General features: G+C 37.2%; 1 protein-coding gene across 2 annotated transcripts; it reads right to left on the bottom strand.

Annotated features, from left to right (window-relative positions):
- Positions 1-605: 605 nt before the first annotated feature.
- Smp_153310.1 (cell polarity protein) lies at positions 606-21,515 on the bottom strand (the record flags this gene model as incomplete). Of its 2 annotated transcripts, XM_018797605.1 has the most annotated exons (14): positions 21,341-21,515; positions 21,211-21,308; positions 21,099-21,177; positions 20,960-21,063; positions 19,782-19,940; positions 18,589-19,024; positions 17,299-17,539; positions 16,196-16,247; positions 13,442-13,602; positions 12,971-13,158; positions 12,079-12,342; positions 8,591-8,842; positions 1,383-1,557; positions 606-670 (listed from the first exon to the last, which is right to left on the bottom strand). In XM_018797605.1, the coding sequence occupies exons 1-14, from the start codon at positions 21,461-21,463 to the stop codon at positions 606-608; spliced, it is 2,397 nt and encodes a 798-aa protein (XP_018652630.1). In that variant the 5' UTR covers positions 21,464-21,515. The 2 variants fall into 2 exon arrangements, with proteins under 2 accessions (XP_018652630.1, XP_018652631.1); XM_018797606.1 differs by lacking the exons at positions 20,960-21,063; positions 21,099-21,177; positions 21,211-21,308; positions 21,341-21,515 and having other exon boundaries at positions 19,782-20,349.
- Between the last annotated feature and the right edge of the window lie 1,652 nt (positions 21,516-23,167).

The raw sequence follows: 23,167 nt of genomic DNA, 5'->3' as shown, positions 1-23,167 counted from the left end.
AAAATAACTAAGTGTTATAATGCACAAACTTTATCCCAATCCAGTGAAAATTTTACATCATAAGTATAAACATTTTTACGGCGAAAATAAATACAAAACAGATTTATAATTAATTAAATAAATATACCCATTCAAATATTCCTTGATAGAATCCAATGTAACATCACCAATATTCTGACCATTCTCTAGAATAGTATCGTTCATCTTATTCGTAGGTATAATTTCCTCTTCTACTACAGGTGCGCAACCATTCGTTTTCTCGTCAGTGGTAATATTCTCAGTACTCTGAAATAAAGAATGTTGATAATTATTAATAATTAATGAATGTATGACGAGAGGGTAGGAAAAAGAACATGCTTATATAATATGCAAACAATAATACCTGGAGAGGTTCAGAAGCCAAGTTTGTCTGGTTGGATATTTTTAAATTTTCATTTTCGACTGATACATCTTTATTAGTCGTTCTAGCCCATTCAGGTAAATGGATTGCAATAAAATCATCCGTTATAACATCACTAACTGGTGTTGCAGATGAATTCAACGAAGGAATAGGATTAAGTTCGGATACTAAAAGACGACATCCTATGGACCAGAAGACATGTGTGTTAAACGTACGCGTGGCAACACAAGGAAGTGTGGATGAAGGTAGATAACCAGAATAACAGCGTTCTAAAAAAGGGGGGAATTTATTATAAACTTTAGGTAAACCGATAGTTATGAACTTTAATTCAACAAATATAAACTGAAAAATATGTATACGATAATTATAATATATCCAAACAATGGTTCAATTATACTGATTAATGACTTCAATGAATTAAAAAGGTTCTATCTTAAATGACACAGTTTCATTAACCACTCCAAAATCATAGAGATCTGTAACTCCAGTCGATATTTTCGATTATGTTTAGTTAGAGGATGATTTTAATAGAAAGATTTTCGTTGTTGTTCTACACATTATTAATGCAAACTTCAAGTAGAAGTGAACATTTTGATTACTCCAAAAGTTTTAGGTCAGCTTGTTTTGAGGACGTTCGACGGTTTTAATATCTTTATGTGTTATTTTGTGCCTGTTGACTGATTTATTCTATTGACCTCTGGATCAATTAAACAGCTCATTAGCAAGTGAAGTATGCGATGATGTCCAGAACAATAATGATAACCTCGCAAGCAAGTCAACTAGCTCAAAGAACACACTACAACCAAAATACATTAATCAACTGAGGATAACTGATGAATCGATGTTAACTTTTGCAATAATCATGTAGCTTTACCACCGCATAAAATGTACTCAACCGAATAATTCCTTACTTTTTCTATGATTATCATACAGCTGATAAATATATCCAGTGAGTGAAAAATGTTCTAACCAGTGGACTCACCCTTGAATACTTTACGAAGGTTAGGCAAGGACAGTACAGCAATCTGTCCATCCAGCAGCGTTGCAACAGCATTCCATTCAAGTTTAGCGTTTTCTCCAGATCCAGAAGTAAAATTCTGAAGGCCAAACCCTGTCACACGTTTGGGATTAATCTGACTTGTGTTCACATATACAACCTATTCATAAATAGCAGTCAAAATTATGATAGTTATTGTGATACTGTTTCCAATATGGATCAAAAACTGTTATATCTAGAGCTTAGATTCTTGCTATACGGCGTAATACTTGAGCACTCGAACGCTGGAACCCTCCAAGTCGCAAGTGAGAAGACAGAAGACGAGTGAGAAGGAATGTAATTCCAAACAGTGTCAAATATTATTATTATTATTAATGGCTTTATTCAATATTATAATCTGGTACAATATAGAATTCTCAGCACGAGTTATTTCAACAAGTTTTTTACCAAAAAAAAACCCGAAAAAAACAAACAAAGAAAACAACAGAAATGAAATATAAAAAAAAGGTTTAGGAAAATCTGAGTTTACACAAGTTATCGAATTTGAGACATGCTTAAGAAGACAGGTTATTTACTAGGTCAACTCTAACAGCCTGTTCGTCACAAAGTAAATTTGCTAAGTAAGGTATTACAGAACTTTTATAGATTTGCTTGCGTGCATGGATTTTAATGTATTTACGTCTCGTTCTACCAGAAGATATACAAGGAGAAAGATATGAATGAAGCGGATGGTTAGTATATGATAACACCTGCCAAGAGTTTGCATGACTTAAGATGTCTATCCACAAGCATATTAACAATGACTTCAAAAGATTCACCACATACCTTGCAAACTGCCTTCAGCATTCTACGCAAAATAGCAAAGTCTTTTCTCAAAAGCCCGGGAAAGAATAATGGAGAACAATATAAAATAATAGGTAATATGCAGGAATTTACAAATTGTAAGAGTAAATGGTGAGTAATCCCAAAAGCATGCAGCCTCTTTATGTAATATGTCAAACGGTAAACTTTTTTCGATAACAGTAAAACATGAGAAGACCAAGAAAGATCAGAGGAAAAAGTAACACCAAGATATTTGACCCTCGACACTGTGTTTATTAAGGAGTCTCCAATGGCACAAGCATTATGGGATCCCAACATAGAGTATAGGTTCTGTCCATGTCTCAAGCTAAAATTAACAGCTTGACATTTAGATGGATTGAGTAAGAGACCATTACCAACAGACCACCTTTCAATACGAGATAAAAACTCATTCATTTCTATGGGACGTAAGGAGGTAGAAAACGGCATACATACAGTGAGGTCGTCCGCATATTTTACAAAAGTGTTTTCTGTGGAAGATGGCAGATCATGCAAAAAGAAAGAGAAGAGCAGAGGTGAAAGAACAGCTCCTTGTGGCACACCTACAGTAGACAGTAGAGATGTTGAACACTTTCCTTCAAATACAGTGTACTGTTCTCTTCCAGAAAGGTAGGAGCGTAGCCAATTGGTTATCCAGCTGTCAGTGTCGATGCGAATCAGCTTGTTAAGTAAGAGGTGTCTTGGAATAGAATCAAAAGCAGAAGTAAAGTTCAGGAAAGCGCATCTAACATACTTCTTACCCTTTTCCAACCCGAACACTATATTATGATGCAGAACAGCAACGGCATCTAATGTGCTTCTTTTGCATTCGTAAGCAAACTGATATGGATCACAGTGCTCTTTTATTGCAGGTTGAAGTGGTTGTATCAGTAATTTTTCCATTATTTTAAGGAAAGGTGAGGTTATTGCTATGGGTCTAAGTTTCGCATTTTTATCACCAGAAGCTTTCTTAGGTATAGGGATTATCTCTATCTTTCTCCACATTTTCGGTAAGACATTAGTTGAGAAGGATCTGTTAAAGATATTCGTTAATGGATAACATAAAACATCAGCACATTTTTTAAAAAGGAGGTTTGGGATACCATCAGGTCCTAAACATTGAGATGAATTCAGAGACTGGAGACATTTCCGGACATCATTTTCAGTAAAACTGGGGACACAACTATTCTTCAAACCCTTGGATATAGGGAGCATGATGTCAGATGACTGACGAATAAAGGACTTATTTAAGTCACAAACATTTAGCTGGTTATCGCTTCTAGTCTGCCTGTCCCCTGTAATTTCTTTAAAGAGTTTCCACATACTTGGAGAGCTTCTACAAGATAGGAGTTTTTGAGTGAACACAGAGTTGAGACGTCTAATCTCTTGGTTTATTTGATCATTTAACTTACGAACTTCAATAGTGTTTTTCTCCTTGTACATCCTTTCTTTTACCCTCCGTAGTCGTTTTAGTTGTGGAGATGTAAGTCGATCAAAACTTAAAAAGAAGGTTTCGGTAGGACAGCAAATATCAAAACAGAATTTAAGATAAGAGGTGATAACATCCGTTGTGTTTTCTATTGGGTCATCTGTAAGTACTTCCCAGTTGGTCGTACGAAACATGTTCTTCAGATTTTGTAAATTTTCTTCTGAGTAACTCCTATATATTACTTTTTTGGTATGGTGTATGTGTGTACTCTTTCCATGTTTACCATATACTTTAGGTAGGACACGTATTATACAGTGATCCGAACTAGACAATGGAGCACGTTTGCGAGTCACATATGTACCCACATCATTAATGAAAACCAAGTCTAGATGAGCATTCAAACGAGTAGGAAAATCTACTACATTTAGATGGCCTAGTGATGTAAGGAAGCTACAGTCATATGGATTGAAATCACCACATACAATTGAAAGTGAATCACTGAAGGCAGTAACGGCGAATTCAGTAAATTTATCAGTGAAGACAGATAGCGCAGATGATGTGCAGTCTGGAGTCATGTAGATATTGGTAACATATATATATTTGTATTTATTCAGGTGTTTTGGACGGCACCTTAAAGTTAGACAGTCAATAAAGTCGTTTGAAAACTTGAAACAGGCAAAAGTAGATCGACACCAGTTAACGTTTACAAAAGTAGCTACTCCGCCACCACAAGTCTTTTTATTGTTTGATCGATCCTGACGATAGATATTAAAATCACGTAATGACACTAAGCAATCATCCTGTAAGTCAGTTAACCAAGATTCTTGAATTGTGATGACACCCCAATTACGATACATGTTTTGACTTAGCAGGAATTGGAGATAGTCCACCTTGTTAATTAGTGATCGACAGTTAGAGTTAAGTAGCTCGGGAATCGACATTTGATTGATGTTTATTCTCTTTAAAGCATATTGCCAACCACCACGATGTCTCTTATTGTGCTTGTTTGTAATTTTTGCAGCGAAAGGACGTAAGCTTTTTATAAACGCGCCTGTGTAGGTTATGCGATTAATAGACATAATGATAGGTTAAAACAAATTTAAAAAAAAAACCCAGATAACTTGTTGAAATATTTAGATGGCAGAAACAGGTAGCCCAGGTATTCAAGCAGGCCGCCGAAGCTTAATGGTGCAAAACTGTCAGGTATTTATAGCTTTTAGTAAAAGCGAAGTCATCATTACATTCATCCAATCCGCAGGCGATGGCTTTCAGTATTTGTGCAATCGGCAAGCTATACATCAAGATTTTGGAATGTTCTTCCAAAAGATGATTGGATGGAATGTTGATGAAATCGTTGGCTCGAAGCTATGCTTACTGGCCCATAATGGATCAAGATATCGAAACCAGATGCCGCAATTGTTTGTCGTGTCTGAAAGCGGTCAGAAGTCCAAATAATTGTGAACCACGACAATGGAAAAAGCCTAATAGTCCCTGGGAGAGGCTACATGCAGATTTCGCAGGCCTAGTACGAGGGAAAACATTTTTAGTCATAGTGAATAAACTCACGAAATGGCGACAAATCTATGCTATGGCAAATTGCATAGCCAGTGAAACAATTTAAAAAGTTACCTGAATTATTTAGTTGTTTCGGTGTTCGGGAGACTTTAGTGACCGACAACGACCCACAATTCAAGAACTTCTGCAGCATTAGTGGAATTACATATATACGCTCTCTACTCTATCAACCTCAATCAAGTGGACAGGCAGGGCGCCTCAATGACACATTTAAAAGAGCATTAGCGAAAGGGGGAGACGATGGGACAAGTTAGGTAATTACAAAATTTTTAACAGTTTATAGAACTACGCCCGACCCAACTGTCCTAGATGGAAAGTCCCCCGCTGAAGCTATGTTCGGAAGGAGCATTCGAAGTAGACGAGAAAATGTTTTGTGATACCGCAAAGCTCCGAGTACTAATACACAAACTTGACATAGCTGAACATGAACGCTACACTTTATTCTACCAAGAATGTGAGACGGTCGTAATTTTATCGCAAATCTTTGGTGAACAGTCACCTTTGTTCGATATTCGTTACCAATATCTCCAGTTAGCAAAAGCTGGAGACGATGAATGGGTGCAACATGCTTGCATAGTAAATAGCGAGTATGAGAGTTTTAAATTATCGGTAATGATAGAAGACCAGTCTAAGTGTCTTGTGTTTGTATGCAGTCTCCAATCTCCTGGAGATGTTGATATCAGAATCAGAATTTTGAGTAAAATTGAAATTGAGTTCACCCGTCCTCACAAAAACCAATGCATTAACCTACATACCTGGTAAGAGTTACATTAAATCACAAATCAGAAAATAGAATGGTCTGGACTATTGTGTACGGAGTCTCGGAAATGAAGAAAATATTTACCTCGCTCTCACCGACAACTGCATCTCCTGCTTCTTCGGTTACTTCCTTCTCTGGTTTAGAAGTTGAACCAGCACCGGAAGTCACTGACATACCAAGCATACGAAGACGATCAATGAATTTATGCTTATAAACTGGACGAAGTGAAGGTATACTGAACAACTTAACTTGTTCCTCAGAACATAAAAGTAATTGATGTATATCCTGTGTAGTTGATGTTGGTTGTATAGATGTTTCAGTATCTTTACCACCATCCATCGGAACTTCAGCAGGAGTTTCTGACGGTTGAGTAGATTCTTGTTTTTCATTGCTTTCACCTGATTCGACGCAGGAATTCCTTAATAAAAGTGGAAAATAGAAAATTATTAAAATTGGACGAAAATGTTAAAGTAATGCAGATAGAAATAAGTCTAACAGTGGAAATAATGGAAACAGCTACTGAGTACAATTTACATACCTGTAAGCTTGGCTATGCATAATAGGTCCATGATCAACTGCATCGATGATATACAAGGAAACAATCGGAGAGTGATGATGTAATTGTAATTCCTTGGACAATGTTGCCGTAACGGGTCCAGCAGTACCTCTCCATGACAAATTAAAAGCCAACACTTTACCTGAACCTGTACCAACCCAGATAGAAGGAGCACGGTCTCCCGCGTGAATATATGTTTCAGAAAACAAGAGACAACGAACAGCTGATGATACTATATCCTCTTGACTCAGTTGAATAGGTTCAGGGGGAATATCAACCTCAGCATTATCCGTTATTGGTTGATGCTTCGATTCTTCAGATTCTACAGATGTTGTTGGTTGCTCTGTTACTCCTACAACTTCAACATTTTCTTGGATGGCTTTTTTTTCATTTGGTCCAACAGGCTGATCTTTTTCTTTAGTTTCATCTGTAAAACAATTGAGAAAAACTGTAACATTTCAATCAAATATGCGTTTACATAGATTTGAAACTGCTTAAAGTTTGTGAAGTAAAATAACAATAAATGAGAAAACAAACTCTAAGAAACTTAGTACAATTGTGTATGCGTGATCAAGAGTATCAATACAGATTAAGGTATACTAACTCAATGAATCCCTACAAAAAAGTACCACAGAAGAGTATTCGCACACACGACCGTTGCCGCTAACTCAACGTGGTGGTCGGGCATGCCTATCGTGATGAAACGACCGAGCTATACTGGCTGGAACAATCGTTCCTTAAGGTCCTATTATGCCAGACAGGTCGGTTGATGAGCGGTAATACTAAAAGCAGCAAACACAAGAACCCTTCCACAGTGTGAGCAACCGGGAAGTGGTAACCACCCATATACCTCTAACAGCAATCAAGATCACTGTATTCATAATCAATCTCCCTCTTCAATTTCTATTATTCCTCCTATCCCAACATTCAAGCCCAAAATTCCCCTTTTGACATGCAGACTGCTTGGTTGGGGTCCGCGCGACTATCGTAATCAATGGTTGGAGACTGCGAGTGACATGGTTCAGAATCGATCACAATGGCGTAGGTGTATACACTCTTTGTCTTTCCTTAAACCATGAGATTAAGGTTACTTTATACCTTTCTTTCTACGAACTGATTCTTTCTCCTTATATTATATCCTTATGCACAATCTTTCTATTACATATTACTGCCATTGAAGTAACTACTTCTATGAATTTGGTATTCATCTTGTTGTGCTAATGAGATGTGGAAACTTGGACTGATGCATATATGTGCCTGGTCCTACATTGTAGCTGACAGACTGACTGATTCATACTTTAGAAACGATGTTTGCTAATTAGAAATTAAGTCTAGATATCCCACTTACCGTAACTCTTAAGAGAAGCTGCGGCAACATGGACCGACCATAGTAATGTCACATTCTAATGAAGATTATAACTGACCTGAATGCACTAGTAAATTGTTTTACCACAATTATTATGATCATTATTGTTAACGTAATTACCAAGTACAGATTCGTGTACTTGGCTTTGAACCACACCCTAAATGGCCAAGTTAATGATATTAACAGGTCGAACAAATCGAAGTAGATGGAGGTCCAAACCTGTGACTAAGTGTTTAGGAGTCAAACGCTTAAACAACTCAACTACCACTAACTTTTGCTGAGAAAACAATCATGATGTAATCACTACTTATTTTGTGCAGTTGGATGTGGAAGTAGTCACACTGACAGTATTTAAATACTACGTAACACAACAGTTAAAACATACCTTTAGGTGAGGTTTCGTCAACACTTTGTTCAGTTTGTTTCGGCGTTGTCTGTTGTTCATCAGCTGGTGCAGTAGGTTCGCTCGAAGTTTTCTCAGAGCTCGCTGTTGAAGTACGGAAGTGTTTTAAACGTCTAAATGATTGTCTCATTGTTGATGTAAGCTGTCTTCCTCGAGCCATTATCACATTTTGTACAGCTGAAAATAAACATGAATGAAATAGGAGCTAACAAGTAGCAATTATCTGACATCAAACATATCACACAAACCATTAGATCACAGTACGATCAACTTACTAGCCACAGCATTAACCATCTTTGCAGGACCTGATGAATCATAAGTAAAATGAGCATGAATTATAGAACGATCAAATAAGTCTAACAAAGCAAATCCGTGTGAAGAACCAATGGCCAATAGATTCCAAGACAACTCCAATGCAAGAGATGTAATCTGGCTAGGTGGATTTAATTGAATAAGCTGACAGGGATGAAATGTTAGTCCAGTTGGTGTGCAATAATGAGGGACACCTTCGGTAGGCTGGAAATTAAAAAAAATAACAAATTATACAAGTGATCTTAATCAGTAGACAATAACTTGTGATTAGTTCCGATGAAATAAATATACAGTTGTAGGACTAAACAAATGTACTACATTCAGTGAGTAACTAACTAGCGCCTTTGTAAACGATAAAAATATACGTATTCGTACACAAAACACTAATAACAAAGTGAGTAAATAGTAATTTAATTGAGAACAATGACGAAAGATGCTTTCAAAATTAAAGATCGCATGTGTCATTAAATTTGCAAAATAATGTTGTATCTTTCGACAAGTATAAAAAGAATATCAATGTATTGGATAAATGATAAGAATCATATTGATGAAGTTGGAGTGGTTGCCTGTTAGTCCTATTTTTCATCCAACTCACTAGTATTGAAATTTAGAACGGTAAAAATGTTGTACCAAAACTAAAGTTATCACAACCATGAAAAGTGTTGTAAAGAAACCTCAACATATCGATAAAATATTGATCACAAACATTCACAACAGAATTCATTGTGATGTAATATTGTAAATTAAAAAAAGGCTGAAAAACACGGAACAATTAAATTTATATTAGTGGTAAGAATGACTTGAATTTTAAACCTAAGGAGAATTGCATATCCCAAATACGAACAGAAACAATTGTACAGCACACTCTAGTTTATTGGTTTATATTGATCGGTGTTGAAAAGTATCGGTGAACCAGTAACAAGATTTAGAAAACCACTCAATGGTTGATTTCACTTTAACCCTGGTATTTAATGTACGAACAATACCGAAGTGTGTATTTTCATTGTCATTAATAAAATGGAAATATATTGAAAGAGAAATATGCAGTGTACCTCTTGTACGATGACTATACACTGAGTAGAAAATGATAACACACTAATGCTTCAAGTTAATTACTTTTTACTGAGAGTACAACAAAAACGGGATTTCGAACTTAAAGTAGTAATATTATAATAATGACATGATAATAATTAATACTAATAAGCAAAAATGGATGGTGGCTAACAACGGAATCCAGGACGCGCGCTTCTTCCTATTTGGGACTCGTCAGCTGGATGTACCTACACCGACTGACCAATTGAAGTCATAAACATCAATTGGAAGATTCAAGCATACAATACCAAGTGAATATTAATAATAATAAAGTAACCATTTACTGCTAATAATTTTTTTTTTACCTCATTAAACTATGCGCACAAGTGAAGTATTAATAGATAGCTCAAATGGTCATAAGTTTTAGGAAAACTTGTGTATATTCGGTGTAAGGTTGACTATTAAAAGTATTAACTTTCATTCATAAATGGTAAGTTTCATATTAGTTAGGAAATCGTGCAATAAATATAAGCTTTTGATAAAGAAAATGAGCTCGAATTTTTTATCATCTCAAGCACTTGAATACAAACTAACGTAACCCTTTAGAGTTTTACAAGTTCATAGTATGAAATGACCAGTAGGACAAGATTGAAAATCATTGAGTGGATCTAAACAAATATCCACTTACATTAAACACTGGCATACATCAGAAAAATGAAATGGACTACTTACTCGAAGAGATAAAGCATCTTTCCAAACGTATTTATTCTCATCTGAATGATCAATGAGGTTAACACATATTCTGAATACATCAGGCTCAAAAGAACTAAGTTCTGGTGCATGCAAAAATCCTTCTGAACCAGCAACCCATAGGCTCACTTGACCACCAGCACCACCCACAACGAGTGTCAATGTATCCGGTGCAACTGAATCGCTAACACCTGATCGAATTGGGCTTCCCAGTAGAACAAGTAATTGTGTAATAGCCAAGCGTGGATCATAATTCTCGATAGATTGACGTTGTGCTCGAGAACAGTAACCAACTGGACGAAAGGGTGGCCACGTTTCTTCTTCCAATATCGAATTCCCACACTTCTGAAAAATAAAATTCCAGCAATCATTTTGTAGATATAACAGTAATAACGTTACTGTTAGTAGTATAAAATGTTAACGACAAGAAATGTTTAACTTTTGCTAACGAAGTATTAAAAGTATTAAACGAACAACAATTTACATCATGCTTTCCGGAGCTCTCATTGACCGTAGGCTATAGTTATGATAAGTTCTAACAAAATAGCTTTTTAGTTCTTGGGTAAAGCTTTGTGTACACGAAGTTCCAAAAACCAACTTAGTATACCAAGATGAAATTAACAAAATGAATAGTAAGTTATTCAAAATAATTGATAATAAGAAAGATTAAACATTATGAATATGGTTCTCAAAGAGACAATAAAAAGATGTCTGTGGAGGGATATTGAAACTCAAGAACACAAGGAAAGATAAAGAGTGAATGCATTTGCATCACCGTGACTGGTTCTGAACCATTTTACCCGTTTCCAAGTACTAACAACGGCAAACGTGTAGTCTGGATTTACAACACAGCTTAGTTACACAGTGAAGGATTTTATAAACTCGAAATACATCTGAATTTAATTGCCCTCAACTTCCTCCCAATTTATTCCAATTTCAGTCAACATTGTGCATCGAGGTAGGTGGCGGTTTGGCATACATAACACATGTTTTGGTCACTTAAGTCCATCAAGAGTCACAGCTTAACCAACCTATTCATTATCTTTATCTGGTACTCCTCACTTCGTTACTCCACTATACCCGAGTAATGCTCCGAAATCATTTATGATCAATTAGCTAATCCCATCCCGGTTAATCCATGCCTTTTAATTTTATGGGTCGTTTCATGGCTATAAAGAGAGTAGATTGCTATTATTTTACAAGTGATAATGCAAAATCAGAAACTCCAGAACTATTATCTGGACTTAACCATACTTATCCCAAGAAATCATGATGTAGTTACAGCATGCACAACAAAACTGAATACATTGATTTGCTTGTTATTCGCAAGTCATAGCTAGCTGAACAATCAAAATACATATCAAGGTAAGTAATTCAACCAGTTTCACAACTAACATGTTCACTAGAACATAATCTTTGATTTGCTTTACAGAAATAGCAGAAGTATATGATCCTGAAAAGCCATAAGAAAAGATGAAACAATGTCTGTACAAATTTGGAAAAATTAATTGTTAATATTTTGGTAGGAATATGCTGGTTTCAAAGAAATTTGACTAATTGTAAAATAATTATGGTTGAAATAGGGAGCGAACTAGTATATATTAAGTTTTGTGATAAAAGAAAATTATAAGAACTGTAGGTATTGATTTATTGCCTACCTGACCATTTTGCAAATCAGTTAAATTAAACAAAGATGATGTTGGTAAAGTTCCCAGATGAATTGTAGTATCTGCTCGACCAATTGCCCATAAAGTAACCCATCCATTTGAATGTCCAAGGACAATAACGTCATTTCCAGGATTTTGTGAAAAATTCTTGTTACCATTATGAGACCCGCCCCATATCGGCCATGAACAATTGGTAATATCATCTGAAGTTATCTGAGCAGCTTGATGTAGCCGATGGATTAGGGCTGGTGGAACCTAGATAGGCAAATACAATTTTTTTAGGAAATCATACTACTACTAAGCACAAGCAACGTATGAAACTACCAATAAAACCAAGTTAATTAACCACATTAACTACATAGCTCTTCAAATAGCACAATTATTTGTTCATCAACGTTTTCATTCCTGAATTGAGTATTCTACATAGATTCAAGTAGTACATAAATAATAAAGCATAGACTAGTAGAACAATACGTGTGAAATCTGATACAATATATGGATATTTCGTCAAATTTGTCAAAATACACATAAAATATAGTGTCACCATCAAAAGAACAATGTCATTAAAATATATCATATGAAAACTGTTATCCAATCATCATATAAAAATTGATGCATTGTATTCACCGACACAAGTAACCAACTTATTTCAATCTGTATGTAGCAACATTTCGATGAAATATTCTCACATCCAAATCAATTGGAAGACATTTAAACAACCAACTTGTATTTCAGAGAATTAATATATAGTTGAGATAATATAAGCTAATCTGCCCCATGAACTTTTAAAAATATGTCACATCTACATACTCACAACTAAAATCAATCTCAGAATATACTGGGAAAGAAAACGACACAATAACAGAACAATATCACAACAAACCTGTCCTATGTGAGTTATAGCTGTAACCGGAGTGAAATCCATACAATTTAAATATGGTGAATCGTAGACAGGCCAATCGGGTTGAGTTAAATCAATAGCAACAAGTTCACGTTCAGTAAGCACTAATAATGTAGCAGAATAACTAGGTGGACAAGGTTTAGTCACAACTTCCCCTGAAACCGTTTCATCTGGAAGGAATGAAAAAAACAAGAAAAAATGAATGTGGAATGTTTAAAAAGAAATCAAATAGTGTTGTCTAGCTGTAGCCAAGTTATTTTCGACTTATACTTAATATGTAAAATATTTATTGTAAAAAGCCTACATTACAAGATAGTATTAAATGTTACTGAGTATTATTATGAACTTCCACAAAATCCTAGATGGACGGTGGACGTATGATTCGACAATGACTATGTAATAGGGTGACTTAGGATTCAAACATTTCTTAAGAAAAAAGACGAAGAACCTTACTTGATACACTCCCTTCACTCGGTACAAGTACGAAATCAATAACCTTTGATCCAAACTGATAACAAACATGATGTTCATGATCCTGTAAGACAGACACTGCATAACGATTCTCAAATTGGGGACGTGGTAAACCTCCACAAAACACTGTTAGTAAACCGGCACTAATTGGAAATATAAAAATAGAAAGAAAGTAATGGAAAATTGATTTTGTCAACAATACAATGGAACTATAAACCAATTTTTATAGCCCACACTACATAAATTCGCCATAAAACTGGAAGATTTGCAAACCCCATCAAAAACACAGCAGTGCTGTTGCAGATATGAAAGTTGTCACTGCCCGTCTGCCCACATCGTGGGAAGATACATCTCGATGCATCTAAGAGAGAAAACTGGGTTAGGGATGGTCTTGACGACTTGGGAGTGTGATCAGTCTGGAGGATAGGTGTTTGAGACCGGATATAAATGGTCTTTTCGTAAGTAATTTTAGATGTGTACGCCCCTTACCTTAAAATATATTACCACCACTAAATTAACTACTTCTATGAATCCGTTGTTCGTCTTGTTGTGCTAACGAGGTATGGCAACTTGAACCGATGAATATATGTGCCCGGTCCTACGTTGTAGCTGACTGACCTACTTTAAAAATGTTATCGCCCATGATGGGAATCCATCACCTAAGGTAGGATGTTGGGCGGCCTATGCTCCTCCACGAGGGGTAACAGGTGTACTATTAGAGTTAATCCTTTCTAACTCCTTCAGCCCCCAAATGCCCTGGTTGGCTGAGAGTGGGGAGAGCCCGCCCTCTCTCGGAATGCTCTCACACGGCCACACATATACAGCCTCTGCCAGGGAAGTCCTACTCACTGCCTTCTCGTGGCACCGGTGTTGTTTACGAAATTCAGAGGACGAAAAGCGAATGTCCGGAGCTTTAACCCGGTTGGTGGACACAGAAAGTTCACCTAGGGGAGTTGAAAGACCCTGATTCCAAACAAATGGTGTACATAGGCTCCAGTATCCTGAGGGAACAAATGGCGTATAAACCAATCGTTGGTCAGCGGCTACCATGGGACTGCATCTCCTTACGATGCTCCACTGCCTCGTAGATTAGGCCTTTAGGTCAAAGGCTCCGTGTGTGGCCGCCTAAGAAAACCACCTGCTTTAATCTGGGCACCCGAGCAGTATCATAGCCCTCACACAATTAAATGAAATGACATTTTTTGTGTGGTGCATATATATCTGGTACCCCTGTGTACCAATATTTATGTGTTCAAATAATAATAATAATAACTCCTTCCTTCCATTGTTTGGGGTTAAGATTGCTATATATGCCGGTCATATGTTAAACAACTGATCGCCATCACACGCCAGTACGTTCACGAGTACGATCTTGCCCTTAGACAGTAAGTTCATTGCTTTTTAATCATATGCCTCTCCAGTAGACCTCCCTACAATAGTAGCGAGACCAAAAAACAAATGTTTCCGTCAACATAGCCCCATTGAGTCACCACAATATACAAGCCCCATTACTACACAAAGGAGAGGCTATAATCGAACACGCAAGAGCGACGTGGAATCTTAGCTAAGCCCTATTTACAGTGAAATAAATATTTGCGAAATGGAGAATATGCATAATCTAAACCAACTGATTACTCCCGTTTCGACCTTTTGGATACTTTACATCACTGGCAAAATGAACGGAGCAGACATAAAACATCTAGCATGACAGTTATCAAAACGAGGAGGCAAAAATCTATCCTTTTCAGTTAGAAAAACTATGAAAATAGAAACCAAAAACTATCATGAAAATTAATTCAAAACGCTTTACATTTTGCATAGGCTAGACAATTAAACGTTTGGTCACTCACAATTTGAACACCTGTATAAATACGGAAAACAAATCTATAAGCAAATTCAGGTGGTTTTTATGGGGTGATTTACACTATATACCTATTTTATCAAGTGACTATCAGCCACATAAACAATGAATCTATTGGCAAGATTGTACAGTGAGCACATGTTCAAATCAAAAGCATCATGTGATATTCCACTGATCGAATATAGCCTTCTCTAAGTGGCAAATTGACGGTACTTAGTATTAGACGAATTACTACCAGCAAACAGGAATCCCTAGACTTTAAGATAGATGTGGGAATTGTGGTCTGGTGGTTAAGGAGATCAACTTTCGACTACAGAGTCCCAGGTTCAAACTCCACTCCATCTACCAACCAGGTAGTATCATGGGCTTCATAAAAAATGCGTGGTAGTAAGTTTGTTCTGATGCTTAGCTGATACTAAGAGGCCTGTTATGGGTTGAAAATAATTGATTAAATTGTACATTTTTGTAGATACACTGTAGATTGAGGTTTCCAAGTTATCCTGAATGGTCATTAGTTTCCATTAGCACTGTTATCAAATCAGATGAAAATACAGGCTTAATCAAATGAAGCTAAGACAAAATCGTACAGATTGAATTTAACTTCCGATTGGGAAGATATGAAACCTATGTGAAGCCATCAGACATAAAAACCAGGAAAATGGATTCCTGGAACAAAAGCATATCCACCTTTTATCTTTTTACTAGCTGTTATAAACAGTTCATAAGAATCAGTTCTATTTTATATAAGTACCTTTATTCAAGAAATTTTTTCATGATTCTAATAGTCTATGGTTTTTACGTTATAGGGATAAAAAACATGACTTAAATTGCAGTGCTTACATACTGGAAAAAAGTCGGAAAAGTGCTCAACTTACTTTGCAGATGGACTGATCAATATTTTTTTTATTGCACCACAAGGTAGAGGACCTTTGAAAAAAGACAGAATATTGATATGAAATCATTCAAGGACTCTGAAGTTAATAAGACGGTACAGTTGATTAAAACTATTGGAGCAAAATATTACTGTAGTACATAAAAATCATGTCATCACAGAGTCGACAGTATCCTCTCCACTATACAACTTCCGTTAACGAACTGGAAAAGATTTCAGCCAAATGTATATGACTCCAATTATCGACCGTATTATCAAGCCGTCAATATAAGGACTAAACATAATACATGATGAACGAATAATATAAAATAGATTATAGTGTGGCGCTTGAGAAACAGTAGTATGATAAACAGACAACTGAAGACTAAGCGACCCGTCCAAAATACAAAATGTGTGACCAATTACATCTTAGTACATTTCTGACCATTAAACTGTAAATGGTACAAAGTGATATGGACCTACGAATAATTACAAGCACTAAATACAAGAAACTGAGGTAGATGTCAACATAAGCCCTCATAAAAAAAACGTAGTGCGGCTTATTTTCAGAAAACTATGAGTTGTAATTAGCATACTCAAATCGATAGTAACGGTTAAAAAACCGTGGACATGATGGTGCTATAGATGGAATACAATGAAGACAAGTGGTAAGAGCGTTATTGTTGCGTGAGTGTGATACGTCATGAACTATTTCCGTAGAAATCAAAATATTAGAATATCTGAATGAGAAGGGGGAATATGTCACGTGACTGAGGATTTGCTTGTTACTAGTCACTTTGTTCTTGAAGGTGAAAATTTTCCCTTACTTTTTAAAAAACCATACAAGCATTAGTGAAAAGTTGCATGATAAGGAGGTGTACATTGAATTTATGTATGACCCTCCATTACTCTCTTCTTGGTTAGTGGAAAACTAGCAGACTATGTACCCCAAACTAAGGGAGAAATCCTACTGCCATAACATATTTGTTAATTAGTAAACATTTAATCGTGAACCCTGCCACAATGTGGATTGACATGATTAACATTGCCTTTGAACTTGTAGACTCTTAGCTCCTATGTTAAATAATTGGTTATAAAAAAACTTACCATATGGAGTGTTTGGCGGATCTATCATTGATACAATGATTGGCTCAAATGGTTGATCACTAACAGCTGCAACAATAGGCCAAACCTGAAATGCACCATCACCATAAGCAACTACAACTTCAGTAGATAAGGAATCTACGGATGTAACACGCCATGAGGCCCATTCAACCGGTTGGTCGCGAAGCAGTAAATGACTGATACGAGGAGCTGGAGGTACAGGTAATGATGGTTCGACTTCTTTCTGCAATAGTAAAAAAATTAAGTAAAAATAAGTAAAATCATTCACATTGAATGACAATATAGTATTGTAACAGGAAGCAAATACGGAGATAAGTTAAATCTTTAGCATTGATGGGTTTTTAAGAACACATTAAATGAGCATATGCAAGGTTAAAGCATGAATTTTATATTCCACAAAGAATGAAGTGAAGTAATATAGACGTTGGTGTCGAATTACGACTACCCTAAAATGGAATTTATTATTGTTCATCAAGCTCTCTTAGAGGTCACCAATAAACACTAAACACTATCGCCCCAATGAATAACTTAATGTATAAAATTCTCGATTTAGACAAAATATTTTAGCCGGAAAGTAGTGAACATGCATGTCATACAGACATCGTCGACGTAGAGCCCGGCACAGACGTATGTTGACACAAGTTGCCCGACCACATTAGCACAAGCAGGACAATAAGATGAATCCGAAGAGACTGGACTATAATCTAGTAATAATGATAATAAGAAGGGTTAAACAATGAGAATATGAGCAAAGATGGATAGTGGCTAGCAGTCCTAAACATCAATGGGAAGATTTAAGTAAACAATACCAAATGAATGAGAATATGGTTCGGAAAGGCAGAGCGAGAATACATGTATGGAGAGATATCGGAACTTATGTTGAAAGACAGGGAATGAATGCATCTGCACCACTGTGAACGATTCTGAGTCATGTCACTCATATTCTCCAAGCATTGATTCCTGTTAATACGTAGACGGCAACTGGGTAGTCTACACCTACCTACATGGCTCAGACCAACAGTCATGGACTCCATGGACTGATGCCTAGTCTTGATATGATCGTCCCTAGTGCTCTTTTGACCTACTTTTACGGTAGTAAGCATTGCGTGTTAAGGTAGGAAGTTGCTGAGAAAAAGTAACGCATATCCCAATCATCACAGCTAATGGGAGTGTGTGTAGAAATGATTCTAGAAAAGATTGGCTTAGATCCAATTTTGGACACTAATTAAACATGCTTGAAATCTAGATAAACAAAATATTGAAGAAACTTACCTCTGTTTTAGACGCATCAGGTCTCAAGCTACGTGTTAACGCCTTAAGCTTTAAGGTTGATCGCTTCTCCGAATGTCCCTTAGCAGGAGTACTGGGAGTTGACTCAACAGCACTGTCGTTTGAAAGTGGCTGAGACTTCTCTCCATTTACTTCACTTTTATCACCTGGTGTTGCTTCGCCCTGAGGTTCTTGAGGGATAGTTGGGGCCAATTCATCAACAACGTTTGGGGTAACAACTTCCCCTTGAGCTGTAGGAGCAGTGACATCTGCAGGAGCAGCTGGTTGTGTAACGCTTTCCAATGGAATAGGCTGAGGAATAGCCACTGCCACACAGCCCCCTGCGTATGCAATTAGCAGATGATTACCTTGAGGTTGTAATTCAAGGGATATAATCGGAGAGTCTACCCCAAGTTGATCTCGCTTGTCTACGGGGACACTAAAACAAAACATACCAAATCATAAGAATCCTAGTTTGGAAGCACACTATAAATAATAAAATCTGAGCTATTGATGCAAGCTAGAAAACCTGATCCTAATTAGTTGATAACAAATAGCCTTAGATTCCTATCAGACGACGGTGCACCAAAATGAATCATTCTGCTGGTCTGCAAAAGTCTGCACTTTGGTAATATATACTGACGGTGGATTAAGTATGTTTATCTACACAATTACGATGATATACATACTGTCAACTTACATCAAGATTAATATCAGTTGGTTGCTGACGTTTCATTATGAGTAAGATTAATCCTCGAAGCGGTGTAATAGAGGGAGCATTTCCTTTACAACTAATCGGTTAGGATTCAAACCTAGTGTAACCTTATGAATTGGCTCGACCAAGGATACGAATAACACCAGGGATTGAGAAACTGACCCAGTGGAATCAGGTTAACTGACACGCCTTGTGGGAGTAATCGTATGCAAAAGTCGCGTTAAAATCTCCAAACAAACAGCACAAAACGAATTCTGGTAACACTAGTGGTAAGAATATGCTTAAGGAATAATATTACATCTTCACAGGAAAACTAACAAGATTTAAAGACTACTGGTTTTGACTAACTATAAATTTAGTTAACTACACTTAGAGATATATCAATGTAAATATTACAAGCTAAAAGTATTCACGGATGTCAGCCTATAGCAAATTAACAATAGTTACCAAGATCCATACATTAAAACATTGAAGGAATTACCTATCGCTGATAATTGAACTTGTACACGCAGTGAGTGCATCATCTCCTAGTGTCATATGACCGTTTTTAACCGCAACTTGACGTAGTGTACCGCTTGCAGAACCGATGTAAATAACACCATGACCAAGACACATACGTGTAATAAGATCCTGTTCACCGCTGCGAATATAAATAAGTACAAATTAATTGACCAATGTGTTCAGCATACACAAGTACACATTTGCTCTCAAACAAATAAAAAAACATGAGCCAGAAACTTGCTTGATAATTCTGAGCATATATGAGGGCAATTCACATGAAAACCGATAAGCATATTTACGACAGGAAAACATGTATTACAGACCATACAATCGGATTGTGAATAGTACCGTCAAATTAATATGCCGTCTTCCCCAACTTTTAGTCGAAATTATATTCAGCAAAATGTAGAGGAAGTACTATACTGATAAAGCTAACAAATTAACATCCTGACAAGATAGGTTTCCGTTAGGACCAACTGTCAGCAGACACAGGTCAGGAAAGTTCAATACGGTTTAACATCTCGCTAACATGTTAACCAAACATGCTGGAAACTCACTTTCACATTCGTAGGTATTAGGAAGTGAACATACTGTAGGGCATAATCCATTAGAATAACGGGAAAAATAAGAGGTATTTTCAGTAACACGAATCTTACTAAATCTTATTTAAAGGCTGGACACTGTGAGATAGAATGATGACTGAGTATTTAATCAACTTAGACAGGGTCTTTTAATTACTATCGCATTTCAGCGAATAGCACAGACTGTTGTAAACGGATGTCAAGAAGTGACTTGGAGTCCCTGCGAGATCGGCTTGTACGAAATGCCTAATTCTTCCAACAAGACCAATGAGCTCGCCATAAACAACTTTGTGAAGCAATAGCCGTCCAAATAAACTTCAGATCATTGGGACTTGAAGTCTTACTGAGCGAAATAAACGTGGATCCCTAGAGTAAAAAGCTATGTACTTAGACAAAACGAGTAGCGACCCACTCACTGTTTTTGTGTTGCGCAGATTACCTTGTTGGACTGTCGTGTCTTCGAGTGAAGTGTTAGGCGAAAAGCATGAATCCAACCAAATAAAGTTAACATTAAACATATCCCCAACAGTTAAATCCCCGTTTGTTGAGAAAAAAAAATTCCAATTAGTAAACTTACGTTTGCTGAACCTTGACGCGGCTAGTTGATGACCACCGTCCACATCTAGAATCCAATTCAAAAAGATCTAACGTTCCGTCAGCGGAAGCGCAAACAATCCGCCCCTATAATGTATGACATCAGTGTAAAGAGAACCTACTTCACCTGGTAGAAACAAAAGAGAAATAACCGGAGAACCCTCTCGTTGGACAGTGAAAACAATGCCTGGTGAGCCATATCTAAGAATGTGAGATGAATTCGTCTGAACTTACATTTTTACTAATCCTTTACTTGTTCCTATAGCTAATAAGCCAAGAAATTCGTCAAAAGCCAAAGCGCTTGGAGACTCCGGACATCCATAAGCAGAAGACTATCGCAAATAATGTTAGAAAAAGTACTCACCTGGTGACAAGAGTAACTATCGGTATGTTTCCCAAGTGTGTAATCATGTATTCGCTTGACAATTTCAAGATTTTGTAATTGGTGGGGCAATTTTCGGAATGGTTCCAAGATCCTCTGTGCCATTTGCAGAGTCAGAGGACAGCAACACAAACAGTACCAAAATGATCAATTCAAATTTCAAACAAGGGTCCGGGCACCTATTAAATTGATGCAGCTAATCAAACATGATGAAAATGCCAAAAAAAACAATGAATAGTAATATATTATTTGTAATTAAATCTGGATTAAAAACTCAGGATTGATCGATATTCAACAACTGGTGTGAACAGTATTAGCTTGATTGGTTTCAAGAGTTCTGTACATAAACCCGCCATCCGGGAATTAAGTCTCATAGGCTACTAGCATTAGTGAATAGGTATACTCATCCTTCGAAACCTAAATCATTCCACCTGAACCTACCCTTCTACGATGTGATTAAGAAATGTCACAATGGATTGCGTCCCTCCACATATACATTGGCCACAAATATGTTTTGAGGCTCATGAGACCGATTAAAGGTGGACTTTGTGATTTCATTTCGTGAGTAATTCCTTGGTAGCTAATTATTTAATATATAAGGTTCCGTAACGTTGATCACTGGACAACCCTTTTGTACATTAGTTCCCCTAACGATTAGCACATAAGACGGACATAATTCCACCTTGTTACTCTCGTTTCACTGCCCCAGTGCAACAAATCTGTACTGTTTAATGCCTGTGGAACAGTCGAGGTAAACACTGACCAAGGTTGAAATGAAATATTTTCTTTTTTATGTGCAAAGTAAATCAAGAGAAGCTCTTGAAAGCGCTTTTGGTCGAGAACTGCCAGCAGCTTACTGTGCCATCAAACATTTCCGGCACCCAGTAGAAGGTCGCAATTTCATCCTATTCTCCGACCATGAGCCTTTATCGTATGCTCTGCATACCAAGTCTGACCGCTACTCTCCACGATAGTGCAGACATTTGGACTATATCTCTCAGTTCACGACGGACCTTCGTCACGTTAAAGGCAAGTCGAGCTACGTTGCCACCATTGCACGGGTATGATCACATACTCACATGCACCGATCGTTTCACAAAATGGCCCAAAGCTATTCCCATCACGTCAGTTGTTCACCGCTTCGTAGAACGATGCATAGCGCTGTACGGTTGTCCCTCGACCGTCATGACTGACCGAGGACAACAATTTGAGTCCGAGTTATTCTCCTTGCTGACCCGGCTGCTTGGTACGGAACGCATACGCACTACCGCCTACCACCCACCATCAAATGGTTTAGTTGAACGATTTCATCGCCAAACGAAATCTACAATCGGTACGAAACCCTACCGGTAGTCCTCTTAGGTATCAGAACGAGCTTGAAGACAGATATTCAATGTTCCGCCGCTGAACTTGTATACGGCACGACGTTGAGTCTGCCTGGGGAATTTTTCACACCACGGAGCAGTAACAGTTTCGGCAAGTCAGACTACGTCCAACGATTGTCTGAATTTATGCGAACACTGCCTCCAGTGTCAACTCGTATACAACATCGACAGGTCTCACTCGAGAGAGAGTTATCTTCCTGTTCATATGTTTTTATACGAGTAGTTTCAGTACGTAAACCTTTTCAACAGCCTTATAAAGGGCCTTTTCATGTGATTTCCCGTCATGAAAAGACCTTCAGGGTTGATCGACTCGGCCACGCTGAGATAGTCAGCATTGGTCGTCTCAAGCTAGCACACGTCGAAGACAGTGCCCTACCTGATAAGTTGAGACCCAATGCTAGACCCATCAAACCTACTAGCGGAA

Source organism: Schistosoma mansoni, chromosome 5 (genome assembly GCF_000237925.1).
Source record: "Schistosoma mansoni strain Puerto Rico chromosome 5, complete genome".
Classification (NCBI taxonomy): domain Eukaryota; kingdom Metazoa; phylum Platyhelminthes; class Trematoda; order Strigeidida; family Schistosomatidae; genus Schistosoma; species Schistosoma mansoni.
Note: the sequence above shows the minus strand (reverse complement) of the source record. Positions and strands in the feature narration are given on the sequence as shown.